At 47.9% G+C, this 23369-nt stretch overlaps 10 protein-coding genes across 10 annotated transcripts; 5 read left to right on the plus strand and 5 right to left on the minus strand.

Annotated features, from left to right (window-relative positions):
- Nucleotides 1–385: 385 nt before the first annotated feature.
- Nucleotides 386–2066, plus strand: N7500_009741 (uncharacterized protein; the record flags this gene model as incomplete). Its single annotated transcript, XM_056680880.1, has 3 exons — nt 386–518; nt 581–1123; nt 1201–2066. The coding sequence occupies 3 exons, from the start codon at nt 386–388 to the stop codon at nt 2064–2066; spliced, it is 1542 nt and encodes a 513-aa protein (XP_056528262.1).
- A 259-nt stretch (nt 2067–2325) lies between these two features.
- N7500_009742 (argininosuccinate lyase ARG4) lies at nt 2326–3847 on the minus strand (the record flags this gene model as incomplete). The annotated part of the gene is made up of 3 exons (XM_056680881.1): nt 2326–2834; nt 2897–3727; nt 3793–3847. The coding sequence occupies 3 exons, from the start codon at nt 3845–3847 to the stop codon at nt 2326–2328; spliced, it is 1395 nt and encodes a 464-aa protein (XP_056528263.1).
- A 486-nt stretch (nt 3848–4333) lies between these two features.
- N7500_009743 (fungal specific transcription factor domain-containing protein) lies at nt 4334–6100 on the minus strand (the record flags this gene model as incomplete). The annotated part of the gene is made up of 4 exons (XM_056680882.1): nt 4334–4977; nt 5043–5326; nt 5381–5614; nt 5667–6100. The coding sequence occupies 4 exons, from the start codon at nt 6098–6100 to the stop codon at nt 4334–4336; spliced, it is 1596 nt and encodes a 531-aa protein (XP_056528264.1).
- Nucleotides 6101–6761: 661 nt separating this feature from the next.
- Nucleotides 6762–8552, plus strand: N7500_009744 (MFS transporter; the record flags this gene model as incomplete). Its single annotated transcript, XM_056680883.1, has 4 exons — nt 6762–7688; nt 7748–8124; nt 8178–8283; nt 8337–8552. The coding sequence occupies 4 exons, from the start codon at nt 6762–6764 to the stop codon at nt 8550–8552; spliced, it is 1626 nt and encodes a 541-aa protein (XP_056528265.1).
- Nucleotides 8553–9011: 459 nt separating this feature from the next.
- Nucleotides 9012–10280, minus strand: N7500_009745 (uncharacterized protein; the record flags this gene model as incomplete). Its single annotated transcript, XM_056680884.1, has 1 exon — nt 9012–10280. One exon carries the CDS (start codon nt 10278–10280, stop codon nt 9012–9014), a length of 1269 nt encoding a protein of 422 aa, XP_056528266.1.
- Nucleotides 10281–10874: 594 nt separating this feature from the next.
- Nucleotides 10875–11519, minus strand: N7500_009746 (uncharacterized protein; the record flags this gene model as incomplete). The annotated part of the gene is made up of 1 exon (XM_056680885.1): nt 10875–11519. One exon carries the CDS (start codon nt 11517–11519, stop codon nt 10875–10877), a length of 645 nt encoding a protein of 214 aa, XP_056528267.1.
- A 1409-nt stretch (nt 11520–12928) lies between these two features.
- Nucleotides 12929–13335, plus strand: N7500_009747 (uncharacterized protein; the record flags this gene model as incomplete). The annotated part of the gene is made up of 3 exons (XM_056680886.1): nt 12929–12958; nt 13012–13222; nt 13304–13335. 3 exons carry the CDS (start codon nt 12929–12931, stop codon nt 13333–13335), a joined length of 273 nt encoding a protein of 90 aa, XP_056528268.1.
- A 1843-nt stretch (nt 13336–15178) lies between these two features.
- Nucleotides 15179–17545, plus strand: N7500_009748 (putative C2H2 transcription factor; the record flags this gene model as incomplete). The annotated part of the gene is made up of 5 exons (XM_056680887.1): nt 15179–16286; nt 16335–16588; nt 16639–16745; nt 16800–17095; nt 17151–17545. The coding sequence occupies 5 exons, from the start codon at nt 15179–15181 to the stop codon at nt 17543–17545; spliced, it is 2160 nt and encodes a 719-aa protein (XP_056528269.1).
- Nucleotides 17546–17616: 71 nt separating this feature from the next.
- N7500_009749 (uncharacterized protein) lies at nt 17617–17933 on the minus strand (the record flags this gene model as incomplete). Its single annotated transcript, XM_056680888.1, has 2 exons — nt 17617–17657; nt 17768–17933. The coding sequence occupies 2 exons, from the start codon at nt 17931–17933 to the stop codon at nt 17617–17619; spliced, it is 207 nt and encodes a 68-aa protein (XP_056528270.1).
- A 2137-nt stretch (nt 17934–20070) lies between these two features.
- N7500_009750 (cytochrome P450) lies at nt 20071–21843 on the plus strand (the record flags this gene model as incomplete). The annotated part of the gene is made up of 4 exons (XM_056680889.1): nt 20071–20205; nt 20259–20474; nt 20539–20562; nt 20614–21843. The coding sequence occupies 4 exons, from the start codon at nt 20071–20073 to the stop codon at nt 21841–21843; spliced, it is 1605 nt and encodes a 534-aa protein (XP_056528271.1).
- Between the last annotated feature and the right edge of the window lie 1526 nt (nt 21844–23369).

Raw genomic sequence — 23369 nt, forward strand, 5'->3', positions numbered from 1 at the left:
CATTTATCTCCATGACAACGATCTCGAGTCCATTATCCAATGCCTCACATGAACTAAAGAGAAACCAACACGCAGGTGACGAGCCTATTGGTGACGACGACAGGGATCTATAAATGGCATACCATCGCCCCGCACAAGCCATTAACAAAGAAAACTTCCCTCTCTGCTTCTTTCAACCGTGTGGTGGTATCCCATTCGAGAGAGAATGAATGTCTCTTGAATATCTGTCGGGGTATGGCCCTCTGTCATCTCTGGCAAATCCTCAGATCTTGAAGGTTGAAACGAGGTCTCTCACCTTCAGTTCCAGGTTGTTCTATCCAGCATCACTGTGTGTTGCGATTTGATCAAGTTATCGAATTCGGTGAATGAGACTTTGTCGTTGAGGATGCTAGTTGAGACCGAGTCTTCCGAGTCCCTCGGGTCTCTTGTACCTCGAGACCTGAATACCTGCACTGGGATAAAGCAGTGGTATGTCTGCACGGCAGGCAACTTTCGTGGATGCTGCTCGAGTGATCCATGTACGACAGGGATTTGTCCGGACGATGGCGATGAAGACGACTCGGGCACTACCCCAACCAAGTCGTCAACACTCTCGTTGACGACCGCTGGGTTCATTGGTTTGTTGCCAAACGTGACGCCGAGAACCACCACTACGTCCTCCATTTCCACTTCAACGGAGTCAACCACCGTCTTGTCAACGGGTCTGTCTACGGTGACACCTGTACCTTCCCCGACAGCGTCCTCTGTCACTTCGGAAACATCAGCAGGTTCGAAGACACCCCCAGTAAAACCCACGACTTCAAAAGCTTTCACAAGTTACACAAGCCCACGGCTATAGGAGCTACTGGTACTACTGCGCCTTCACCCAGTACTTCGTCTAACACGCCAGGTGCCGCATCTTCAAACCTGGGCGCAATCATCGGCGGTGTTGTTGGTGGGGTTGCAGTTTTGATCATATGTGCCATTCTGCTCTTCTGTTGCTGTCGCCACAAGAGAAAATATGGGAAGCGTGAGAAGGGGTCAACACTCGTCTCATGGTACTCAAATGGATTCACGCGGAAAGATCGCGCAACTGCGTCCAAATCGAAAGGGCCTCTATCCCCATCAGACAGCGAAGCAAATAGTGAGCAAAACCTCATTCAGCAACTGACTGGCCATTAAGGCCAACACAACATTTCACTGATACTAGACATTGCACAGACACATCGAGCGCTGTCTCCCCATTCACTATTGATAACACACGGGCAAGCACGATTCTTACCCCAGACCTAACATTGGTGTCATCGTCAACAAGCCTTATCTCACACTCTCCTCTCAACACACCACCAGTTCCGCCAACCAAAGTACACTCAAACGAACTCTTCGCTTCAGTCCCTCCCCGCCAAGGATTTACCCCAGAGCTGCAAGACACGGGCTTCCATCGCCTCCGCGCTGAACTAGCCTCCCACTCACAAAGCGAGCTGATCAATGTACCCATGGAGCACCGACAGCGACAGCAGAGTCATATCAAGTCGAGGCCTGGTCCGCGGGCTTGGGAATCGCCTGCCTTGGCGCCTATGGTTAGCCCGTATGCAAGCCCTAGAACGGGAACCGACAACGGCAGCCACCACAGCCACAGCAATAGTAACGGGGGTAGTCCGGCGAGAAACCCAGCTGGGCGGGTCATTACTGCCGAGGGAGTTGTCCTAGGTGCGAATCTTGATCGATACTCTAATGGTATGGAAATCGGAGAGTCCCAGGCTCAGGGGGAAAGGGGAAGGAAGGCTGAGCGTGGTGAGACAGATCATGTTATGAGTTTCATGCAGTATGGTGGGAGGTCGGAGGATCGAGGTTTAGGGAACGGGCTTGGAATCACGACAGATGGCCATACTTCCAGTCACCAGGGACGCAGAAGCAGTGCGTCCAGGTCGAGACCTAAGCCCGCGGAGCGCAGTTTAGAATATGATATTGCGGCTGCGGAGGGTCATGCTGACATCCCGCCTGCTTATCAGGCAGAAGAAGGGGCTCCTGGAAGGGATACTAAGTCTCCATCTGGGACAATGGGCATGAGCCTGAGAGGGGTTTGAGCGGTATATCTTAATTTTGGAGAGTAATGCTGGGTTATTTATATGTCAGAGCTGGAATCCCAGCTGAAGTTTTTTTTTATTTTTTATTTTTTGATGAGAACGACGGCTCGATAGGTATGTTGTATGATATTCCCCCTTTGTTACATAGTTTGGGCGTTGACGTTTTGGAAGACACCTAAACAAGTCAATTCATACATTCATTTTTGTCTAACCGAAAGCCTAACGTTTGTTTTCTGTCATATATCGTATCTTGAAGATTTTACAGTAACTTCTTCAGCACGGCGGTCTGCTCGAGGACTGCGCGCTTGCTGGTTCCGCCAATGGCATCCTTCAACTCGACGGCGCGCTCGTAGTCGAGGCAAGCCTGGACATCAGCGTCAAAGCGCGGGTCGACTTCCTGGAGCTGCTTCAGAGAGAGTGTGTCCATGGGGACATTGGTGTTCTCGGCCAGAGCAACGACGCGGCCAGAAATGTGGTGTCCCTCGCGGAAAGGCACACCCTTTCGGACAAGGTAGTCGGCAATTTCGGTAGCCAGCATCTCCGGGGCCAGGGCGGCGACCATCTTCTCGGGGTTGACGGTAAGAGTAGAGAGCACACCGGTTGCAATCTGGATGCTGTCGCTGACAGTCTTGATATGGTCGAGCATGGGCTCAACACTCTCCTGCAGATCCTTGTTGTAGGTAGTGGGCAGGCCCTTGATTGTGCACATCAGGCCGGCCATCTGGCCGAAGGCACGGCCAGCCTTGCCGCGGAGCAGCTCCAAGCTGTCTAAATTGTAGATCACGTATCAGTATGCTGCTTCATATTGCATGTACGTTATTTAAACTTACCTGCGTTCTTCTTCTGGGGCATAAGTGACGATCCAGTCGAGTAGGCATCCGACAGACGGACAAAGCCAAACTCCAGACAGCTGTAGATGATCAGATCCTCGGCCCAGCGAGAGATCTTGAGCATGAACGAGCTGCCCCACTGCATGGTCTCCATGGCGAAATCGCGGTCCGCAACAGCGTTCATGGAGTTGTACAGCAAGCCATCGAAGCCAAGCTCCTTGGCCATAGCCTCGCGATCAATGTTGAAGCAGTTACCAGCGAGGGCACCAGTTCCGAGGGGGCTCTTGTTGACGCGACGGATAACCTCACGCAGACGCTCCAACTCGCTAGCGAAGGCAGTGGCATGCGACAGGATCCAGTGGGACCAGCGGACGGGCTGGGCCTTCTGCAGGTGGGTGTAGCCGGGCATAAGATAAGCGATATCATTCTCAGCGCGAGCAATGGAGACCTTGATCAGATCGGAAAGGTGTTTCTCGATCAATCGGAGCTCATCGCGAAGCCACAAGCGCATATCCGTGGCGATCTGCTCATTGCGCGACCGACCGGTGTGCAGCTTACCGCCGATCTCCTTGCCAATGATCTCTCCCAAACGTCGCTCGTTGGCAGTGTGGATGTCCTCATCGTTCTCCTTGGCCACGAAAGTATTTGTTTGCCATTCCTGGGCGATCTGCTTGAAGCCCCGCTCGATCTCGGCGAACTCTTGTGCTGTGAGGAGACCAGAATTGGTATTGGCGCGGGCGAAGGCAATTGAGCCAGCAATATCCTGCTTCCAGAACACACGGTCGTAGGGGAGTGAAGTGTTGTACTGCACCATAAGGGGATCAAGGCCCTCTGCGGTTTTTTTTTGGTGTGAGTCAGTGGGTTTTTTGGTGGGATGGGAGGGTGTTGGAACTCACGGGTGAAGCGGCCTCCCCAGAGCATGTTCTCAGCGACGCCTTTAGGGTTACTCATTTTGAAGGAACGAAAATTAGTCAATGGCTTAGAAATGAGAGAAAGTAAAGAGAAATTCCAAGTTGAAGTTCCCCTGCATCTCGTGGAATCACCGGCAACCGATCATCCGCTAAACCTAATTTGGGAATATCTGGGGACAGGGTTTACTATGAGTCAACTTGACATTTCCCCTTAACATCCACCCTTTGGTCGCTTTGAATTATAACAAAGAATATGTTTGTCGCGAAGAGTTCTTGAAAGATATCTTACTTCTATCCAGAATTGGTACGATCTCTAGGTTCAGAACCTGGGGTTCTTCCTCCACAATTCGCCTCATGTCTAAGTTGACAACATAATACATAGTCGCTAGTTCTGATTAATAGCTTAAATGCTCTCTATCATTCCTCCCCAGTCTGTAATATTCCCTTATTGACTGGCCCAGAAAGCCCGAAGCTGACGAGGGCCCCAGTATACTGGTTGATCCTACTGGAAGAACCGTCGCGAACGCTAGGGGTATTCGAGGGATTCAAGCATCATGAAGTCGGCGGTCGATATCGGTAATAATCCAAAGTTATCATCAGGCCAAGAATCCAATGTCTGCGGAGGTCGGAAAGGAGTTGTTTGGATTTGGTTGGAAATATCGTGCGAGGTCTGAACCGATGTATCGCTGATGGATCGGCTGGATTGCTCGTTGAAGTGGGTAGCGGCTCTCTTCTGGAGTACTGTCTGGTACCAATTCCGGATACCTTTCCATTGATTTAATAACCGATGGAAGTAATGGGTTTGACCTTGCGGCGTACTGGTCATGGAGAACAGTTCCTGGGTTCGTGTATATATTACCCCGAGGTACGAATCCAACTGAGCAATGCGTGCTGTGGATTCTTTATCGGAGGCAATCACATCGATTGATACCGAAATTTTGCTTGCCAGCATGATCGTATAGGTTAGCTGTCGCCAGTCAAAAGCAGTCCATGTTTGCATGTCCTCCGCTGAGATCGCCAAGGCACGTTTCATGTAGTCTTCCACGTGTGCCAGACAATCAAACATAATGCTCACCCGAGTCGCAGAGAGAGGGCGGCTCCGAAAGTTCCCATGAAGCCCAATTTCGTGGGCGTATGCCCCTGCCAAGTCACCCCACGTATTAAGTTGCGCTGAGAACTCCAAGTCAGCTTCCTTTGGCCATTTTTTTCAGTTGGAAAGGTAATCAAAGACCAACCATGTTCGGATAACTCAAGTGGGATATTTTCCCGCCACGAATGGAGTTGGCCTTCAAGAGCTTTCACGACCATTTGAACTTTATCATCGCCCATGGAAAGGCTATGGTCAGGGTCTCCATATTCAAAGACGCTATAAACTTCATTCATAATTCGCAGCAGCTTAATGAAGTGTATCAGCGTCTTGTCGGTATCCACCTCGCTATCCTCTTGAAGGGAAACTGCACAATTCTCCAAATATGCTGAATACGCAATTGGGGATTGTTTTCGGCACATGAGTGCACACCTGATTTTGTGTCAGCAGATAAGATCCCAAGAATGGCGGACCTATGATGCCTACAGTGTTGACTGGATGTAGGCCCCGATCAGTGCTCGTCTCGCCTCATGACTCCAAAACTCAAGCTTCCGAGTTGTCATATGTTCCGGTGCTGGTTGAGAATTGAGGATGAGATCGTGCTGTGTTGTTCCTTGTGGAGGCTTCTTATTAAACCCGAGATCTACGATCATTGTCACACACAATGAAGCCAATCGGTATGCATGGTACTGCCCAGACTCAGTCACATTGAAATGATACCTACATAATCAGACCGATTGCAAGCAGTTCCTATAGGGGAGAGATCACGTACCATGCAAGATATGTTAATAAACCCTGGAGTATGTCCAAGCTGCGTTCCCCATTGAAGAATCTCGAACCTAGTTCCTTCACATAAAGCCTCTCCAGAGCAACTTGTCGGGGCTTGTTTTGCCATGATGCTATAACCAACATGGCTTGCAAAAGCATTGGCCGTTCCTGCTGCAATTCCAGCACTCCAAGCCTCTCAGGGACGATAACGCAGGGAAAGTGCTTGTGTGACATCCTTCGATAAGTCTGACACAGAATTTCCGCCTCGGAAAATGTGACAAGGCCACAAGATAAAGGATCATGATTCGTGGCCGTTGGTTCGCTGAGCCCAGGCGCTGCAGTGAATGCTGCAGGTGTAATATCTGGCACAATTCGATCTTGTGGCCGGTCAGGAAAACGGTCCACCAGAGTACCCAACATCTCTTCCAAATGCGACATCCGATTATGCACTGTTGTTGAGTGAGCTTAGGGTTTCAGCTACAAGGACCGCCCACATACATCGACTTTGTCGCTTCCGAGGGCGTGTTTCAGGAAAAGTACAGTCCTTTGCATGTTGGTGACACCTTTTTTAATTTTCAATTTCAAGTTAATGGACTAAGAAAATTAAGCTAAGATAGAGAGACTCAAACCTATGGCAGACGCTGGGCAACTCGCGACTGGGAACGCAGCGGAGCTTTTTCGCCTTGCACTCAGAGCAGGCACGCCGTGGGGAGGATTTCCTCTCCATGGATTAAATATGGACCAAGAGCCGATACGTATATGGAGCCAGGAGCAATGAAAAGAGCAGAGATTGTTACATTCAACTCGGCCAAGGAGGCTTAGTGGCGCCGATTCCGAGCCTCTGATCACGTGGTAGACCCGCTTTCTCCGGCCTCGGGGACAGTTTAACCTCCGAACTCTATTTTGGCTAAGTATCCCGACTTCTAGATATCTGATTTAGCACACTCTTCTCGGAGAATACATAATTAACATCAAAATGGCCGACAGCTCATCGAATTTTGATGGTGAAAAGATACACCATGTCTCCCTATTTATATTGCCTTGACCCTTTCTTGTGAAGGATCAGGCGCAACATATATTACAACCCCCGGCCTGAAATATGGGCTTCACTCCACTTAGCAACGCACCACACAGTCCGACAGGCTCCGACAAACACACTTTGACGAGACGACCATGGCGACTCAACGTGACGGATTTCCAAACGATCATTGACTTCCCTTATCGCGGTAGCGGCACATCAGAAGACCCGTATATTGTGGAGTGGCTGGAGAACGACCCTGAAAACCCCAAGAATTACAGCGAGGCTCTACGATGGAGTACCACGGCATTGATAGCAACCATGACACTCTGCGTTGCCCTTGCCTCGTCCGCATATTCAGGTACCGTTGGCTCGCTGCTCGCTGAATTTAAATGTAGCCATGAGGTGATTACCTTGGGTCTTTCGCTCATGGTACTCGGATATGCCGTGGGACCGTTACTGTGGGCTCCCATTTCTGAGTCCGTTGGTCGCCGCAATATCTTCCTCCTTTCATATACTGGATACACGATTTTTACTGCTGGTTGCTGCGGCTCGCAAAATGTGTGGACTCTCATTATCCTCCGGTTCTTCACGGGTCTTTTTGGATCCAGCGCTTTGTGTATCCCTGGAGGTCAAATCGCAGATATGTTTAAAGCGGAGCTCAGAGGCCTTGGAATCGGCGTCTTTTGTCTTGCACCTTTTATTGGGCCTGCTCTTGGTCCCATCATTGGTGGTTTCCTAGGCGAAGCAGCTGGTTGGCGCTGGGTAATGGGTCTTCTGGCTTTATTCGGGGCGCTATTGACACTATTGGCATTTGTCTTTATGCCTGAAACATATGCACCGGCATTGTTAAGAGCGCGCGCTGAGCGTTTGTCGCAAGCCACCTCCAAGGTCTATTTGACTGCCGAAGATGCGAAGAACCCTGTCATTTTCAAAGAGTTGGTCAAGCACGCGCTACTTCGACCGTGGGTGTTGCTATTCCGTGAGCCTATTGTTTTTAGTCTGACTGTTAGTACCTTTCTCCTGCTCACTCAAAAAGTCTAACAACCACTAACGGACCCATGAAGCTTTACATGTCAGCAATCTACGGGACTCTTTACATGTGCTTTGCTGCATTCCCGATCGTGTTCCAGGAAAAGCGTGGCTGGAATGCCGGTGTTGGAGGCCTCGGCTTTACGGGCGTCTTGGTAGGGCTAATAGTCGGAATCCTCATCATTTGCTGGGACAATAAGCGATATGTTCGTATCTACCACGCGACCGACGGATTCGCACCTCCGGAATGTCGTCTACCAGCAGTTATCGCGGGCGGAGTATCGATTGTTGTCGGACTGGCCTGGTTTGCTGCCACTGACTCTCCCAATATCCACTGGGTGGTTCCAATCATGGCTGGAGCTCCATTTGGTGCAGGATTTGTCCTGGTGTTCATATGCTGTGCCAACTATCTGTAATAACCCCCTGTGCCTTACACCTGGTAACTGGCTGACTTACTATCTCTAGTATTGACGCCTATGTGATATTCGCCGCCTCAGTCCTTGCTGCCAATTCTGTGATGCGATCCATATTTGCTTGTGTCTTCCCTCTCTTTACCACCTACATGTTTAATGTACGTGTAAAACGTCGTTCACTTGGCTATGTCGTCTGCTAACAGGATCGCAGGATATTGGAATTCATTGGGGAGTAGCCGTTCCTGGATTCATTGCACTAGCCTGTCTTCCATTCCCCGTCTTGTTCTATCTATACGGCTCAAAGATCAGAGCGCGTTGTAAATACGCTGCACTGGCAGAAGAACATCTTCGAAGCACCAAAGTAAATAGGAGCCTGACCCCTCAACCCTCGACTGACTTCGAAGAAAATGCGGTTACGAAAGTGTAAGGAACATTCAAGGGGCTTTCAACGCGCCCAGTGATTTGATGTCTATGGTCAGGATATTTATTTAGAGGGTTTCAAACCTGCTTGGACTCTACCCAATACTTGGAAGAGTCAATTTACACATATAGCGAGAATTTAAGACATAATCTACTCCCAAATCTGTCATCGATTGTATTATGTGTCAAATATTTTCACTCTAAGCGATAAGATGCACAAGTGTGGTTACGTAGACCTATTTTCATCAGATCAGAAGTTCTACATAGAAAAGTCAATTGCACAGAGTATGCGTTTTCCTTTTTCTGCCGTCTACATTTCAGACTGCAAAGAGGATCTTGGAGATTTTTAAAAAAAATATCTAAGAAACGCGCTGAAAACCCCTCCAGAGAGACCTCTGGAAAGACCTGGAAGATATCATAAGTCTACTCTTGTCATTTATATATAGAAAATCAGGGATGAGAACCTTCAGTCACACAGCTCAATGACAGTCCAGGTGACAGTCGTCAAAATCTGACCCCCAATCTTTTCCATGACCCTCCGACTCGCCTTATTATACCCAGCCACCTCAGTATGTGCCCAAGCCCCGACACGCTCTTGAGTCTGAGTATCCTCAGAGTCTACACCCCCGGCCCCGAAAACACCATTTACTGACATCCCACGACGTATGATAGCCTTACACAATGGAACGGCAAGCCCGCGACCTCGATGCTCCGGCTCAACATGCAACGTCGCTAGTGCTCCATCCACACCCAAGAAACCCCATGCAATGGGCATCTCATCAGCGCTACTAAGCTCGGAATCAAGATAAACTGCCATACCAATCATCTTAGATAGCTGTGTCCTTGGCCGGGGGATATGTGTCCGACTCTGCACAAGATCCAGATGCTTACTCAGAACGCCCTCCCTCCCCTCTCGGTCGTGGAACCTATATCCGGATGGGAGAGACAAATCCGCGAACGGTAAATTTGCAGATTTTGCAGATCTTGCATCGGGGCTGAACTTAGATCTCTGGAAGAAGTACTTGTAATAAGGCGGGTCATCGAAGCGATGGAACCGGATATTGGGTATCGGGTTAGATAGCGTGTAAGAGCCAGATTGCTGCAGGAGAGAGAATAGGCCCGTATGAAAGCTGCCGATGAGGAAGGCCCGTGGATCTGGTGCAGGGATCAGGGGGACAGTACTATTGGTAGTGGGATTGTTGTTTGGGGCAGTAGATCTAGCCTCGGCAGATGTGGCTTGTGCTGATTCCGCCAAGTATGACAGGTAAGGTGGCAGGAAGGAATTCTTGACATATGACAGCAAAGCCAATAGCTGCGCGCGGGCCAGGGCTAGGACAGCTTGGTTGGCGGAAAATGTGGAAACAATGGGCTTGGTTTGGGTGTCGATGTGGTCGTCAGCGTGATTATTATTATCATTGGCATTGTTTTTGTTATTATTGGATACCAAGCCCACATTTAATAATTCCGGTGTCGTGGCTTCGGTGCTATCGCTGACAGTGGCGATCGGAGGAATTGACGTGTACTTCGCTTCGAGGCTGGAGTAGATGAGCATTTGTGTCGTGCGGCCGGCAAAGAGATCCACCCGCGCAGCCAGCCATGGTTGGCCCGGCTCAGGGGTTGAGCCGGACGGGAAAGTTGCTAGTATGTGGGCAGTCTCAACCGGATACGCGATTCCATGTTGAATCCGACGGAGTAAGGTAGTGGAATATGGCAGTTCAGAGATGAGTGCCGGCATTATTGTGGCTGCATCATGCTCGTAGATGCATATCGATGCCATTCCGATCGTGGATGTACCGGATTCCCGGGAACCTGGATTCAGGGGCGATTTCTACACGGGGTAAATGAGATAAACGAATAGACTATTGATCTCCAATTTATTCATAAAGTGACAGGTTGACACCTGGGCCGTGAGTCAGAGGGTCCTTCAAAGTTGCCTAACTAAGTCTGGTTAGTTAAATGCCTGTTTCACGGACTTGATCATTTCGAGGTTGAGTCTCCGAGCCCTGGAGTCGCTTAGGTATTTGTCACATTGGTGTGGACCGTGTGGCGGTGCGGCACTATCGATTCTGACGCGGGACCCGCGGGCGATCGCCGATGCATCGTGCTAAACGAATGTTTCAAACTCTTTTTGACATGACGATGTTACATTTTGAGGGGGGAATATATTCCTATGATGTAGGATATGAGAATGAAAATAAAAGACCGGCTTGTCATTATAATCCACTGTGATATGACATCACAAGCACTATATATTTTTTTTCTCGAAAATTGGAAACATAAGAAAAAACGAAAAGAAAAAAGAAAATTCGTGCCTCATCACCGCGGCATCCTACCAGGGACTGCGCGCTCCGATCATCCAATCCTCCATTGCTAGCCATTCACTCCACCGCGCCTCGGCCACTCGAATCTCATCCTCCGAGGGATCACGCAGGGGCCTCAAGAAGGGGGTCTCTTCGGCCGGAGAAATGTCATAGGCAGCCTTAGTAGATGCCCACCCACTGCTCTTCGCCGTAAACAGATAGTTAACCCGCTCTTGTTTGTAGATACAACCCACGCCCGCCTCCCAGTCAGCACCGAAGAAGCCTTGCATAACAGCCGGTGAATCCTGCGCCGTCACAATCAATCGTCTGATATATGGCCGCAGTGAGATAAATGGTGATGGCGTCGAGGGAGACATTGATGCGCTAGACCCCGAAGGTTGCTGGCAGGGTAGTCGAATATTGATGAACGCGGAAATGGACTGCACTTGGGTTGTGTGCTGGCTATAGTCGACAAAGTGCTGAACACAATTTTTATAGTGTGGAAACCAGCCCGTAGGATCCACGCGACCAAACTCGGCGTCATTCAACACCGACTGAGGCTCTGGGTTGGTCATCCTCTCTTCACGAGAGTGCTCGCGCCTATCAGAGATGCGTTCAGCGTCTCGTTCGATGGATCCTGGAACAAGGGCAGAAGGTCTCAGAATATTGGTCATTGTGCAACCGGTGCACCTAGGCGAGGGGTAGAAGGAAGAAGAGGAGGAAGTTACTCACTTTGAGCGTGTTGTTCGTGAAAACAAGGATCGCGCATGTCCATATGCTGAAAGTTTTCCCAGCACTCTCTTCCAGAACCTTGCATTCTCAGTGACATGTTCGACAGTCGACATATGTTGATAGAGTGAAAGGAAGATCTCAAACTAGTGGATAAGTGGATTTAGACTTGTGTTAGAATAGAGTCCATGATCCTGGGGGAGGCGAATGCCTTATAGGTTTTGCGCCTAAGCGCGGACGGGGAAGACCGAGCCATCAATGCCCAAAATCGATAACTGAAGATCAAGGGCGGACTAGTTCGGGTTTCGGAGGTAAAAGCAGGTGGATCTGGGAAGCTAAGAGAATGAAGCTTGAGCCACCGGGTCACTAGCCACGGTGAGCCACGGTGAGACCGAGGATGTGGCGCGTGCACTTATCCCCAAATAGCAAGGGGTGTGTGGCTGTGAACAATGGAATTGTCCACTAGTCTCGATCGGGTAACCCCCATGGTAAATCGAGATCTCTTACTCCGTACTCTGTCTTCGGGGATTCAATAGTTCAATAATTTAGGGCTAGTTTCTTACACTATCCTACCCTAGATCCCCGAAAATGATTTGGAAGCTTTATTACTAGCGGAAGATCACAGATCTCAATGTTTCCTTTGCTCAGTGACCCGTGCGACATGCCTGACACTTCAAGGTCCACTACTCAATATTATTAAACATCTTGATAGTTCTTGGTGACCGAAGAGGATCCCGGATGTGTTCGGGGGCAGATCTCATCTATCACATTTCAAGTCTGCAAGTATTCTCGTAGCACATGGATTTCCCCAAAGAAAAGTAAAAAAAGAAAAAGGAATACGGACTACAAGTATGATGATGATGATGATGATGATTATTATTATTCATTTTTTTCTTAAAAAAAAAAATTAAAAAAAGTAAAACAAATTAAAAAGAAAACAAAAACGTGGGCAGAAAGATAAAAAAGAAAAATGATGCAAGGGAGTGGGATAATCTCACCTCCCAAGTCCTCGTATCGAGAGGCTTGCCCACATCGGGGACCCCGAGCGATTGGCTTTGACCCTCCGATGGTCCCCATTGTCCAATCACAGAGATCTATCCACGTTCCATGGTGTACCTGAAAACCCGACTTCCCGGTTCGAACAAAATTCTATCGACGAACAGACAAAACTAGGCGAGGATGTGGATCCTGACGTCTGATCTCCCTTTCCAAGTTACTGCGGCTGAGCATGTCCATTCGTTTAAATGCCGCCGGGCTCGCTTCAAGAACTTGCATTTCAGCACTGCATATTCGCAACGTCTCTCCGTCTTACATTTGTGACTTTTCGAAGATAATTCAGCACCACATCCTCATCATGAGTTACAAGACGAACTATGAGCTCTACGTGAGTAACGTGACATTACTTTTCGCCAATCAATCTGACATATTTTCTCCTAGTCTCGAGGGAGCATTGACAGCAGACAGTCACCTCCACCAGATGAGCTTCTCTCGCCGTTGGCAACACTCTACCCACATGTCGCGGCCCTGCAGCCACAGTACAACCCGAGCAACTGCACCTTCACCGGTTACCGTGACACGGGGTATTGGGCTGCGGCCTATACAACACAACCTATCGATGATCCCTTTGTGTCCATGCGTCGCATCAGTGGTAAGCTTGATTCTATCTCTGTTCGATCGCATTTAGTTCTAACCTTGTCCTAGATGGTCGACCATGCCGATTTGTTTCTAGACTACGCCGGCTCATCAGCCGAGATGATCTAAAACGTCGAGGATCTCGAGCCACTGCGTAAACCGCATCTTGATTCCATTCTTTTTTTTTTCCCCTTAGCGATTTCCTTCACACTCAAACGACCGGCGATCCATTTCTTGACACCCTAATGTCCTCTTATATGAGGCCCTTCTTTTTTCAAGCATCACTTTGCATCCATCCTTTCTTTTGTCTGATCTTGATTTTCACAAGCGTCATCTTTCATTTCTGGGTTTTTGGGCAAGCGGCATTTCACAGCGAGGAGTTGATGGCACACAACGGCAAGCCTACATTGGGGGCTATATCTTTTTTCTGTCACCGAATTTTATTGCATATATCTTATGTCAGTGATGTATATATAGGCAGATTTGCCTACGGATATCGAAGGACCTGATACAGTCCACTTTTTCTAAGGATAGTTGCACTTTCTTTACTCCATAGGACTGTATTCAAGCTGTAGTACAAGTATGCACGCGGAAACTGCCAAGGTTGCCCAAGTAAGCACGTTTATCAGCAAAACCCCATTCTCCACTATTGGGCAGTGACTAGCTAATCAGGCCCCTATCTCCATTGCCCTGCGTAGGTGAGAAGGCCGCATGCGAACCTGGGAAGGAAGGCACAGGGCAATGACATAAGATATTTGCTTTTTTTTTCTCCATGGCCTCATGGCGCAATCCCAATCCCATGGTAGCACTGACACCCTGCAGTCCCAGGGGAAAGGAACAGGATCGATACACCATGTGAGATCGAGGGCGCAAACGCCCAATCACTTGCATCCGGCTCTATCTGCCGATCACCTCAATAGATGTACAGATTTTCATTGACACAACATGAGCAACCGTATTGCCTAGACTTATATCTTGAATCTTTTTTCTTCAGTGAGTCTGAGAGTTTACTACCTGGGCACTTCAGGGCTCATGTCCCGGTGTAAGTCTTAAGGGCCGACCCGTGTCGATCATGTGCCTATTCGAAATATTACATAACGCCTGATTTTGGGCCTTTTCCAAGGTTGTGTACGGAGTATAGTATGATTAGTATAGCATATCCCTGAGATCTTGGCAATGTGCATCTGATCTCTCTTCCGTACTTGCTTTTTTATTCGGATTATATTGACGCTAGCTTGGATAGGGGAGGAGCATCTCATTGCATCAAGTGGCTGTATTTCCTTTCTGCTCGAAAAAACTGACAGCCATGCGAGGATAAAGGCCGGACGGCATATGAATTATTGAAAAAAGCTCATTGAGAAGGGGCTTATGCTGGTAGCCCCCAACTGTGACATGGAAAGGAGAAGATATACCGAGATCAGTATGGTCCCCGAAGCCTGCAATATCCGGGTTCTCATGCAGGGGTTGAAATTACCTATTATTGGTTGATCCATCTCAGATGATTGCCAGAAGACCAGAGTACCTATATTGTATAGGTCTTGTTCAATAATGATAATGCCGCCCGACAACAGTCGGGGATCGAAATTTTATATGTATAACTCTTGAAAACTGCCAGCCTGCGCCACAATTTAAGTATAGTATGATCAAAATTAAATGGTTGTTCTCATAGATATAGCTGGACCTGAAAGCCGAGCAATCAAGGGCAGTCATTACTTGAGGATTGTGATAGGCCCGTCGAACATGATCTCCTATATTGTACCCTTTTGCCCCCCAGGTTTTGCTTTGACCCTATCATGAAGTCACTTATGACTATAACAGAAGCCAGGGAACCAGGTCGGCATATGTGAGAGAAGGCGAAGAATCATAGACCGACACAATTACCGATCAACGCTTCCGCCAAACTTTCGCCCCACTACTCTCCCCGCGAACACTTCCCCCGGATTCCCCCAGGCAAATTAATCTCTGTTCAAAAATGTCATATCCTGCGACTGAAATACCCCCAAAGTACGAGTGCACATTATGTCTCAAGCGATATAAGCGACGTGAACACCTATTTCGCCACATCAGCTCCCACACATCACAACGGCCATACCAATGCAAGTCGTGCGATGGAGCTTTCCAGCGCGCCGATGTTTTGAAGCGACATCTGCGGACCTGTGATGGCGGCACCTCGAGAGCAAGTACTCGAAGACGTGCCTGCGATCGTTGCGTTCGTCAGAAAAAGGGCTGTAGCTCCCATCAACCATGTCACAGCTGCGCCAAAAGAGGTGCTTTGTGTTGTTATTCAACAGACACAGGGCCTTCATCACAACAAGATCAAAATAACTCCACAAATAATACTCTGAAAGACCTAGATCTCAACCTGCAGTCTACAGATCCACCGCCATCGACGTCCAATACAATGATGCCATGGGGCTTCACAATGGAGGATTTGCAAAACTTTGGCACAAGTCCGATCGATACTTATTTTGATCCAGCACCTTTGCAAAATAATAGTCCAGTTTGGCCGGAATTTTTAGCGTTAGCTTCTGAAAGCCCGGCTGTTGTTGAAATGCCTGCTTCTAGTGACAGCCCCCGGAAATCGCTGCACTTTCTGGACAAATTTACTAGCCACACAGGCCTTGTGTCGAGCTTTGACTGTGGCACTCATGAGCAAAGAGAACAAATTGCTGCCAGCTTAGACCAGCAAAGCTTGTCTCCGCTAAAGCAGAGAACAAGCTCACTGGCAACTTTCAGCATGAATATCCCATCTCCTTTGGCATGGGACAATATTAGTGACACAAGTTCAGCCAGCAACTTACCACTCGACTGGCTTGATGATCCACTTTCCTTGAAGACACATGAGATTCTTCTCCTCATTGAAGAAGTGGTTACGATCAAACCACGCAATAGCTCTGTCACCTTAGACTGGTCATCGGCGCTCAAGAATGCATGTGTGCGATTCTTCTCTCCTTCAAACATAAGAAGATTTCTAGGGTTCTATTGGGCAATATGGCATCCCAACGTGAACTTTGTACACCGGCCTACCTTCGACATGCTGGCAGCGAAGCCAACACTCCTAGCTGCAATGGCTTTGATGGGTAGGACAGCCTCCTAATGCATGATCCGTAAATACTAATGATCGAAAGGTGCCTGTGTATCACCTGATATGCCTGACAACGAAGATGCACGCGTCTGGTTCAATTGTGTGGAAGAGATGGTTTTCATCGATGATGATTTCAACAGTGATCTGACCTATCAATCCTCTGACAAAATGGCCATGCAAAGACGCAAGATTCAGGCTGTACAGGTTGCCTATATAGTCTGTCTCTATCAGAACTGGGAGGGCACGGATGCGAGCAAGAGTCGCATCCGACGTTACCGTTTTGCTACCCTGGTATCTGTAAGTGTACCTTCCAGTCTTTATCCCACCAGTTTATTAATGTATCAAAGACCGCTCGTGATATTGGTATTACAGCGGCGAGGCATTTAAATTACAGCGAGCAAGGCCGTCATGAGTTCGAATGGAAAGAATATGCAGCTAGGGAGGAACTAATACGGTAAGTGCCGATATTGCGCTTGAAGAAATAGCCACTGATCTATTTCAACCACAGTCTATTCACTTGGATCTTTTTACTAGACTCGGCCTTCGTTATTTTTAACAACCTTCCTCCGCGGATGGTCATCAAAGAAATGAGAATGCATATGGTAACACCAGAAGCTTGCTTCCAAGCGACAACAGCAGACCAATGCCACCACCAACTTCAACTTTTCCTGCCTTCAAGAAGCCTCTATTGGACGGTCTCCTTCCGGGGGTCATTTGAGTCGCTATGTAAGGACGACTTATCCGCCAACATCCGCCACCTCCTCGCTACCCTGGGTCCATTGAATTTATTTGCATTAACATCAGGTAAGCTACAATCCAAGCCTCTATGATTCAATCTCGTTTAATCGGTGAAAATTAGCAATTCATTCACAAATCTTCCAATTCCGCAGCGCAGTGGGCAGCTTCCAACTCCGGGCTCCGATACAAAATGCACTCCGCAATTGGCGAGATATCTGGCACCTGTTCTCTACGACCTCCCCCCAAGGAATCATGCCGCACATGACAATTGAAGACCCTCACATTCAACCAGAGGAGCTCTGGAGACGAATGGGATTCTTCCGCTATGCCCCCGAGTACTGGCTTCTAGCCCATCTGATGGCAGATCGATTGGCAGTACTTGGAACATCCAAGCCAGAGAATGAGTTGGAGCCACTCGACGAGGGCCCACTCGACCCAATCCTGAATCGATATGATCAAACGAGCATGCGCCAAATCAACGACCTGATTATGGGATTTCAGACATTCCAGATTTGAAGGCCGGATCTAATGTACAAATTGCACAATGCAAATGCCTCACCCACAAGAAATGAATACATGTTATCTTGCTATCTATTCAAGTCCCGGATAACCTTGAGAACACAAATCGCTATTGCTGAAACGATGGAGATTTTGAATAAAGGCCAAAACTGTGGCAATGGGACATCACTGACAAGATCTGTTAGTAACTAGCTGGTCGCAACTGGATGCAAAGCTTACCTCTCATGATGGGAACTCGGAAGAAATCCGGCCTCGCGTTCTGATTCCAGCCTAAGGGACTCAGACCCGTCCTCTCTCCAGTCGATTGTCGTTTCATGGAGCCCGGGTATCGTGTCATGATCGTCGTGTTTGGATCTCGGGGACAGAACCATGTCTGATGCTGCATCGTGGATTGATTGCGGTTGTACTATCGTTTGTGTCGTAGTTTGGAGGGTGTTTGTAGGCCCAGAAATCCTTATAGACCGAACGCCTATAGTCGCGCCTGTAGCCTGGAAGCTGAGGAGGAGAATAAAGAAGGTGATCAATAACTGAAAGAACATCTTAGTCTGCGGTGAAACAAGAGACGAAGGGTTGGAAATCTGTCTGCAATCAGTGCCCAGGCTTAAGTGGGTGTATTTATATAGACCTCCAAGGTTTGAGTTTCGATCTTGGTAGTTTTGAAGTTCGATTTAGATTTGACTTGTAGATACCAAGGTTTGACCATGATGACCTCTTGGCGCTTATTGGACGCATACCAGCTGGCCTTGGCACGGAGTTAAGCTGTAATGGCAGACATACAAAGAGTTGCCTAGCACGCTTTATCTTCTTAATTGGAAAATGGGATTTCCTACACACCTCTATTGGCAATTCACATATATCTCTAGAGAAATTACTGGAAGTAATAATATACATAGGTTCTAACAAACCACATAGCTCATATCATTTACCGGCGTACCAGATACAAGTTATAGTTGAGAACCTTGAAAGGCAGCAGGATTAGATAATCGATGCACGTTGCTGACACGCCAAGACATTGGGAGCTCCACGTGCGAAAAGCGTAAAATCCGACAAACTAGCCAAGTTCTTGTTATGAGTACATTGCTACATGTATTACGCGGCTATCTGGGCACTCGGACTTATTTTTGCACTTGGCGTTGTCTTCTGGCTCTATTCACGCTTCGATTCCTTCTCCAACCAGTAAAAAAACACTTCGATGGCGTTGAAACCTATTTGTTATCGCCCAGAAAGTGGTATCACACAATAAGCATTAAAGGGAAGTTTATTCGAGTCGACTGCAGAGCCTTCACGACCACCTTATATCCGGTCCGGGGCAGAGATCTACATTTTAGTCTTATCTTTCATCTCCCCCTCGAAAATAGGCCAGAGCCTTCACCGCAATGTTTGGGGCTCTTATGAAGTCATATCCTTTCCTACACATATATGCAAGGGATGACGGAGAAAGTACTTTAGTAGGTCGGGATTTTTGCAAATTGAAAGCATTCTTTGCTCTAGTTATGCTGCTTATTAGGTGTGAAAGTAATTTCCCAATCAATTTTGGAAAACATTCGTATAAATTGGTTCATGGATAAGTAGATCTCCGCAAAGCCCACGAAGCCCAAAGCCCAACCTACTCCAACCCCCTAATGGGCTGGGCCTTGGGCCCTAATAGGGCCCAAAATGCACCGAACGGTAGAAATATTCCGAAAACGTGACTTCTTTGATTACTACATGCATAGATCCCGTTTCTTGCCTTTATCTAGGGGTAATGTTTTATTCTTAAAATTGATATATAGTAAATTAATAGTCAAATTTATTAATCGCATTTCAAAACGCGAGAAGACGCGCTATTCAAAGAATCTATAAAGGATCAGAGGTTTACTAAGAAAGTGGTAGTACTTCAGCTTAGAGCCTAAATATATATATGCTTATATTTCCGCGATACCTCGATCCCTATCAGTCGGATTTATTTTCAAAGTTAAAAATACACTTGCCTAAATACTAAAATTATAATTACTGATTTTAAACTCTATACAGAACGTAGAAGAGTTAGAATACAACGATTACAAGACGCTAGTTGAACCCATTGAAGGTTGAGCCTGGGCCCGATTATGGGCTTTGCGGTCTAGGAGTAGATTGCTATGGCACGCCCACAGAATCATGGGCAGGTCACTTTGATTATGAAGGCATGCGTAATTGTAATCCAGGTACCATAATTTTTTTGCTGGTCTGAAATAAGGCATTCAGGCATCAATTCCTCCCCAAAAGGGGTTTTGAGCCCTGACCTCGGGAGCGTCGGGAGCGATATGAGCCTTCGTAGTTACGAAGCCATAGCTCTTCCCACATCCCACTCCGACGCCCACCCCCGCGTCCGCTCTACACACATCCCACTCCGACCATCGAGATCGCCAAATGCGGAATTGAGGAACATGGTTGGAAAACGATATATTTAGAATATATCTATATCTAGAATCACATTGATTTTGGTGTCAATATTTCTCTAAGCGCTTTAGATTCCCTCGGGTGTGAAAGTAATCATATCCAAAATGTTACCATTCACCGCGGTGATAGGGGTGGCTATTGCTGTCCTACTTCTTTCACGCCTTCTCAGAATTGGACGTCGACCAAAGAATTACCCCCCGGGTCCCCCAACACTGCCTCTTCTAGGGAACATTCATCAAGTATGCGATAGACTGCTCCAAATGAGGGCCTTTGAGCTAACTAGTCACTTTAGATGCCCTCTCAAGATGCTCATCTTCAATTCGAAAAGTGGGCACGTGAATATGGCCCAATCTACAGCTTAATGCTTGGCACCAAGTGTCTGATTGTGTTGTCCAGTGATGAGACTGTCAAAGAGCTTTTGGATAAACGAAGTGGTATATATTCGCATCGGCCAGAGTTGTATATTGGCCAAATTTTGTGCAGCGGTGACCTTAGAATGCTAATGATGGTAAGCCATAAAGCCGAGAGTAATGTTTTGTGGATGTATCTTGGTACTAACCCTTCATCTTTAGGGTTACGGACCAACTTGGCGTGGGGTAGGCATGACTTTGATAATTATAGTGATATTTGTGCTAACTTGATCCCAGTTTCGCAAAATGGTGCACGGCTTGCTGAACGTCACGACGTCAAAAAGATATCTACCCTACCAAATGTTGGAGAATCGGCAAATGCTGTACCAGTTCCTGACGGAGCCAGAAGGATTCCTGAAGCACATTCGACGATACTCCAATGCTCTCACAACCACCATGGTCTTCGGATGGCGCACGCCTACCTACGAGGACGAGAAAATGATGCAATTGTTCGACGGCTTCTCGGAATTCGCAGATCTCAACCAGACCGGAACAGCAGCGATCATTGACTTTTTCCCATGGCTGCGAAATCTACCCGAATTCCTTCTCCCAGCACAACGGAAAGCAAAAGATCTTCACCAAAAGGAGAAAGCGTTGTATCTGAGCCATTGGTTGCGAGCAAAGGAAGAGGTTCGCTCGAACACGATCAAGCCATGCTTCTGCGCAGGAATGTACAAGGCGCAGAAAGAAGACGGATTCAGCGACGATCAAGCAGCTTATATCTCTGGAACCCTCCTGGAAGCCGGCTCAGACACTACATCAAGCACCTTGTACGCCTTCGTTCAAGCCATGTTATTGTTCCCAGATGTTCAGCGCAAAGCCCAAGAAGAAATTGAAAGGGTAGTGGGTTCGAGTCGCCTACCCGTCATGGATGACCTGCCCGAATTACAGTACGTCAGGGGCTGCATGAAAGAAACCGTTCGATGGATGCCGACGACCATTCTCGGGGCCGTTCCACACGCAGTTACACAAGACGACGAGTACAAAGGGTACTTTATACCAAAGGGCGCTGGCGTGATGAACAATGTGTGGAGCATCCACATGGACCCGGCCCGTCATCCCAACCCCCGAGAATTCAACCCCGATCGGTACCGAGACGACTTCCAAAGTTTTGGAGACGCAGCGGCAAACCCCGATCCCTCGAAGCGGGATGTTTTCACTTTTGGTGCCGGACGTCGCATATGTCCCGGCATCCACGTGGCCGAGCGCAGTCTGTTCCTTGGAATGTCGCGTATTCTATGGGCGTTCAAGATTGCGCCGGAAATTGATGCCGCGGGCATTCCGATTTTGCCTGATCCCGATCGCTTGACGCAAGGGTTTGTGTGTATGCCTGAGGAGTTCCCGGCCAAGATTACACCAAGATCCAAGGCGAGAGCGGATTTGGTCATGAGTGAGTGGAAAGAGGCGGAGAAGGAGTGTCTCGACCCTAAGACGAGACAATGGATGCAGTCCCCCGTGGAAGTATGATTGGATAGAATGATCACTGTGCTATTTATGTATTTAAAGTGCTAGAGCTAGGTCAGAGAGGAGAGACCATTGTACATTGGCAATATTGACTGGATGAAACACATGTGATTCAACTGCTATCAGACCAAAGCGTTGTGTGGAACCCAATGATATTTGTGAATATAGATCCTGCGTCACAAAGATGTGTACCCTACGCGAACTCCCTACCACTGGGACTGGAAGATTCGTTTGTAGATGCCTGTGTAACCGAGATCTTGTATATGAAATGGCGAAAATGGGCGTGTTTATACCTCATTTCTTTTCCAGACGTAGATTCTGGGTTCAGACCTCAACCGGCCTTACCCCTGAAAGGTCCTGATCAGCACACATAGAGATACGGACATGGTTGTATGGAAGCAAAAGAAACACCGCATCCAAATGAAGACCTGGAGCTATGCATGAATGCTTGTTTTGAGGTGCTGAGTCCACCTTAGCTGAATAGTCGGTGTAACTAAGTTGGCCATCTAAGACCCGATCTGAACCAGGAGGCGTTGTGTATTGATATGAGCCATATAACTCAGCGAACAGGATGCCCTTCCCGCACTGATATCTCAAGCTATCCTTGTAACATAGATAACATTGCTCCGAGGAGAATGGGATTCTAATATAAATAGCCCTGTCCGCACCGTTGGTCTTGAGATTTTCAGTATGCCTTTCTCTTGAGATATGTTCATTCGCAGCGAGTTCACGCGTGATCCAATTGTCACACGAGTGAAGAGCGGCAGTCTTCTCATTGACACCGTCGGGATCAGATCACTAACTTTTATTGAAAGGTGCTTTCCCTTGAAGGCGTTGAGCATCTAGATATCGGAGCATTTCCCAGGGTTGAGCATTAGTCCCGAGAGGTCCAAAAGGTTGGAATTTCAGAGGAAGTCCCAAACCGAGAAAAAGAAAAAAGCCAACACATACGTGTGACCCAGGCGACAGAATTTTTGATATCCCGCGTTTGGGAAACCAGTGGAAAGAAAAAATGCCTCAGGTATATATGTAAATGGCGCATACTGCGGGGCTGTCGGTCAGCTCCGAATGAATCCTTATGATTGGAGACCGGTTTGGAGACCGGTAAGAGCTTGATTTTCCTTGGAAATCTTTTTCAATCTATCGGAAATGGACAGGGAAACAGAAAAATGACAGGCGTTTGGACATGATTCACACCCTCCGATCACTGACTCCAGAGGGGGATATTTTGTGAAACGGGGGAAATGCCAAAGCCCTAAAAACAGCACAGCCACCTCCAGATGCACACCCTGGTCTCTCTCGGTCTTGGCATCATATTACGATTTCACCAGCCGCATGGTGGAACGGGCGTCTCGATTGAGTAAAGGGTCAGAGATCTTAGCAAATGTATGAGGCAATTTGTCACCAATGTCTAGGTAGTATTTCGAGATTTCTGTATCATAGTTTGGTTGTGAAGTGCTCCCCCGACCTCGGCTTCATAAATCCCTCATAGCTATACCAATTCAGACGTCCCAGAGCTTTCAAAGTAC

Source organism: Penicillium coprophilum (assembly GCF_028826855.1).
Source record: "Penicillium coprophilum strain IBT 35676 chromosome Unknown utg000006l_segment0_segment0, whole genome shotgun sequence".
Classification (NCBI taxonomy): domain Eukaryota; kingdom Fungi; phylum Ascomycota; class Eurotiomycetes; order Eurotiales; family Aspergillaceae; genus Penicillium; species Penicillium coprophilum.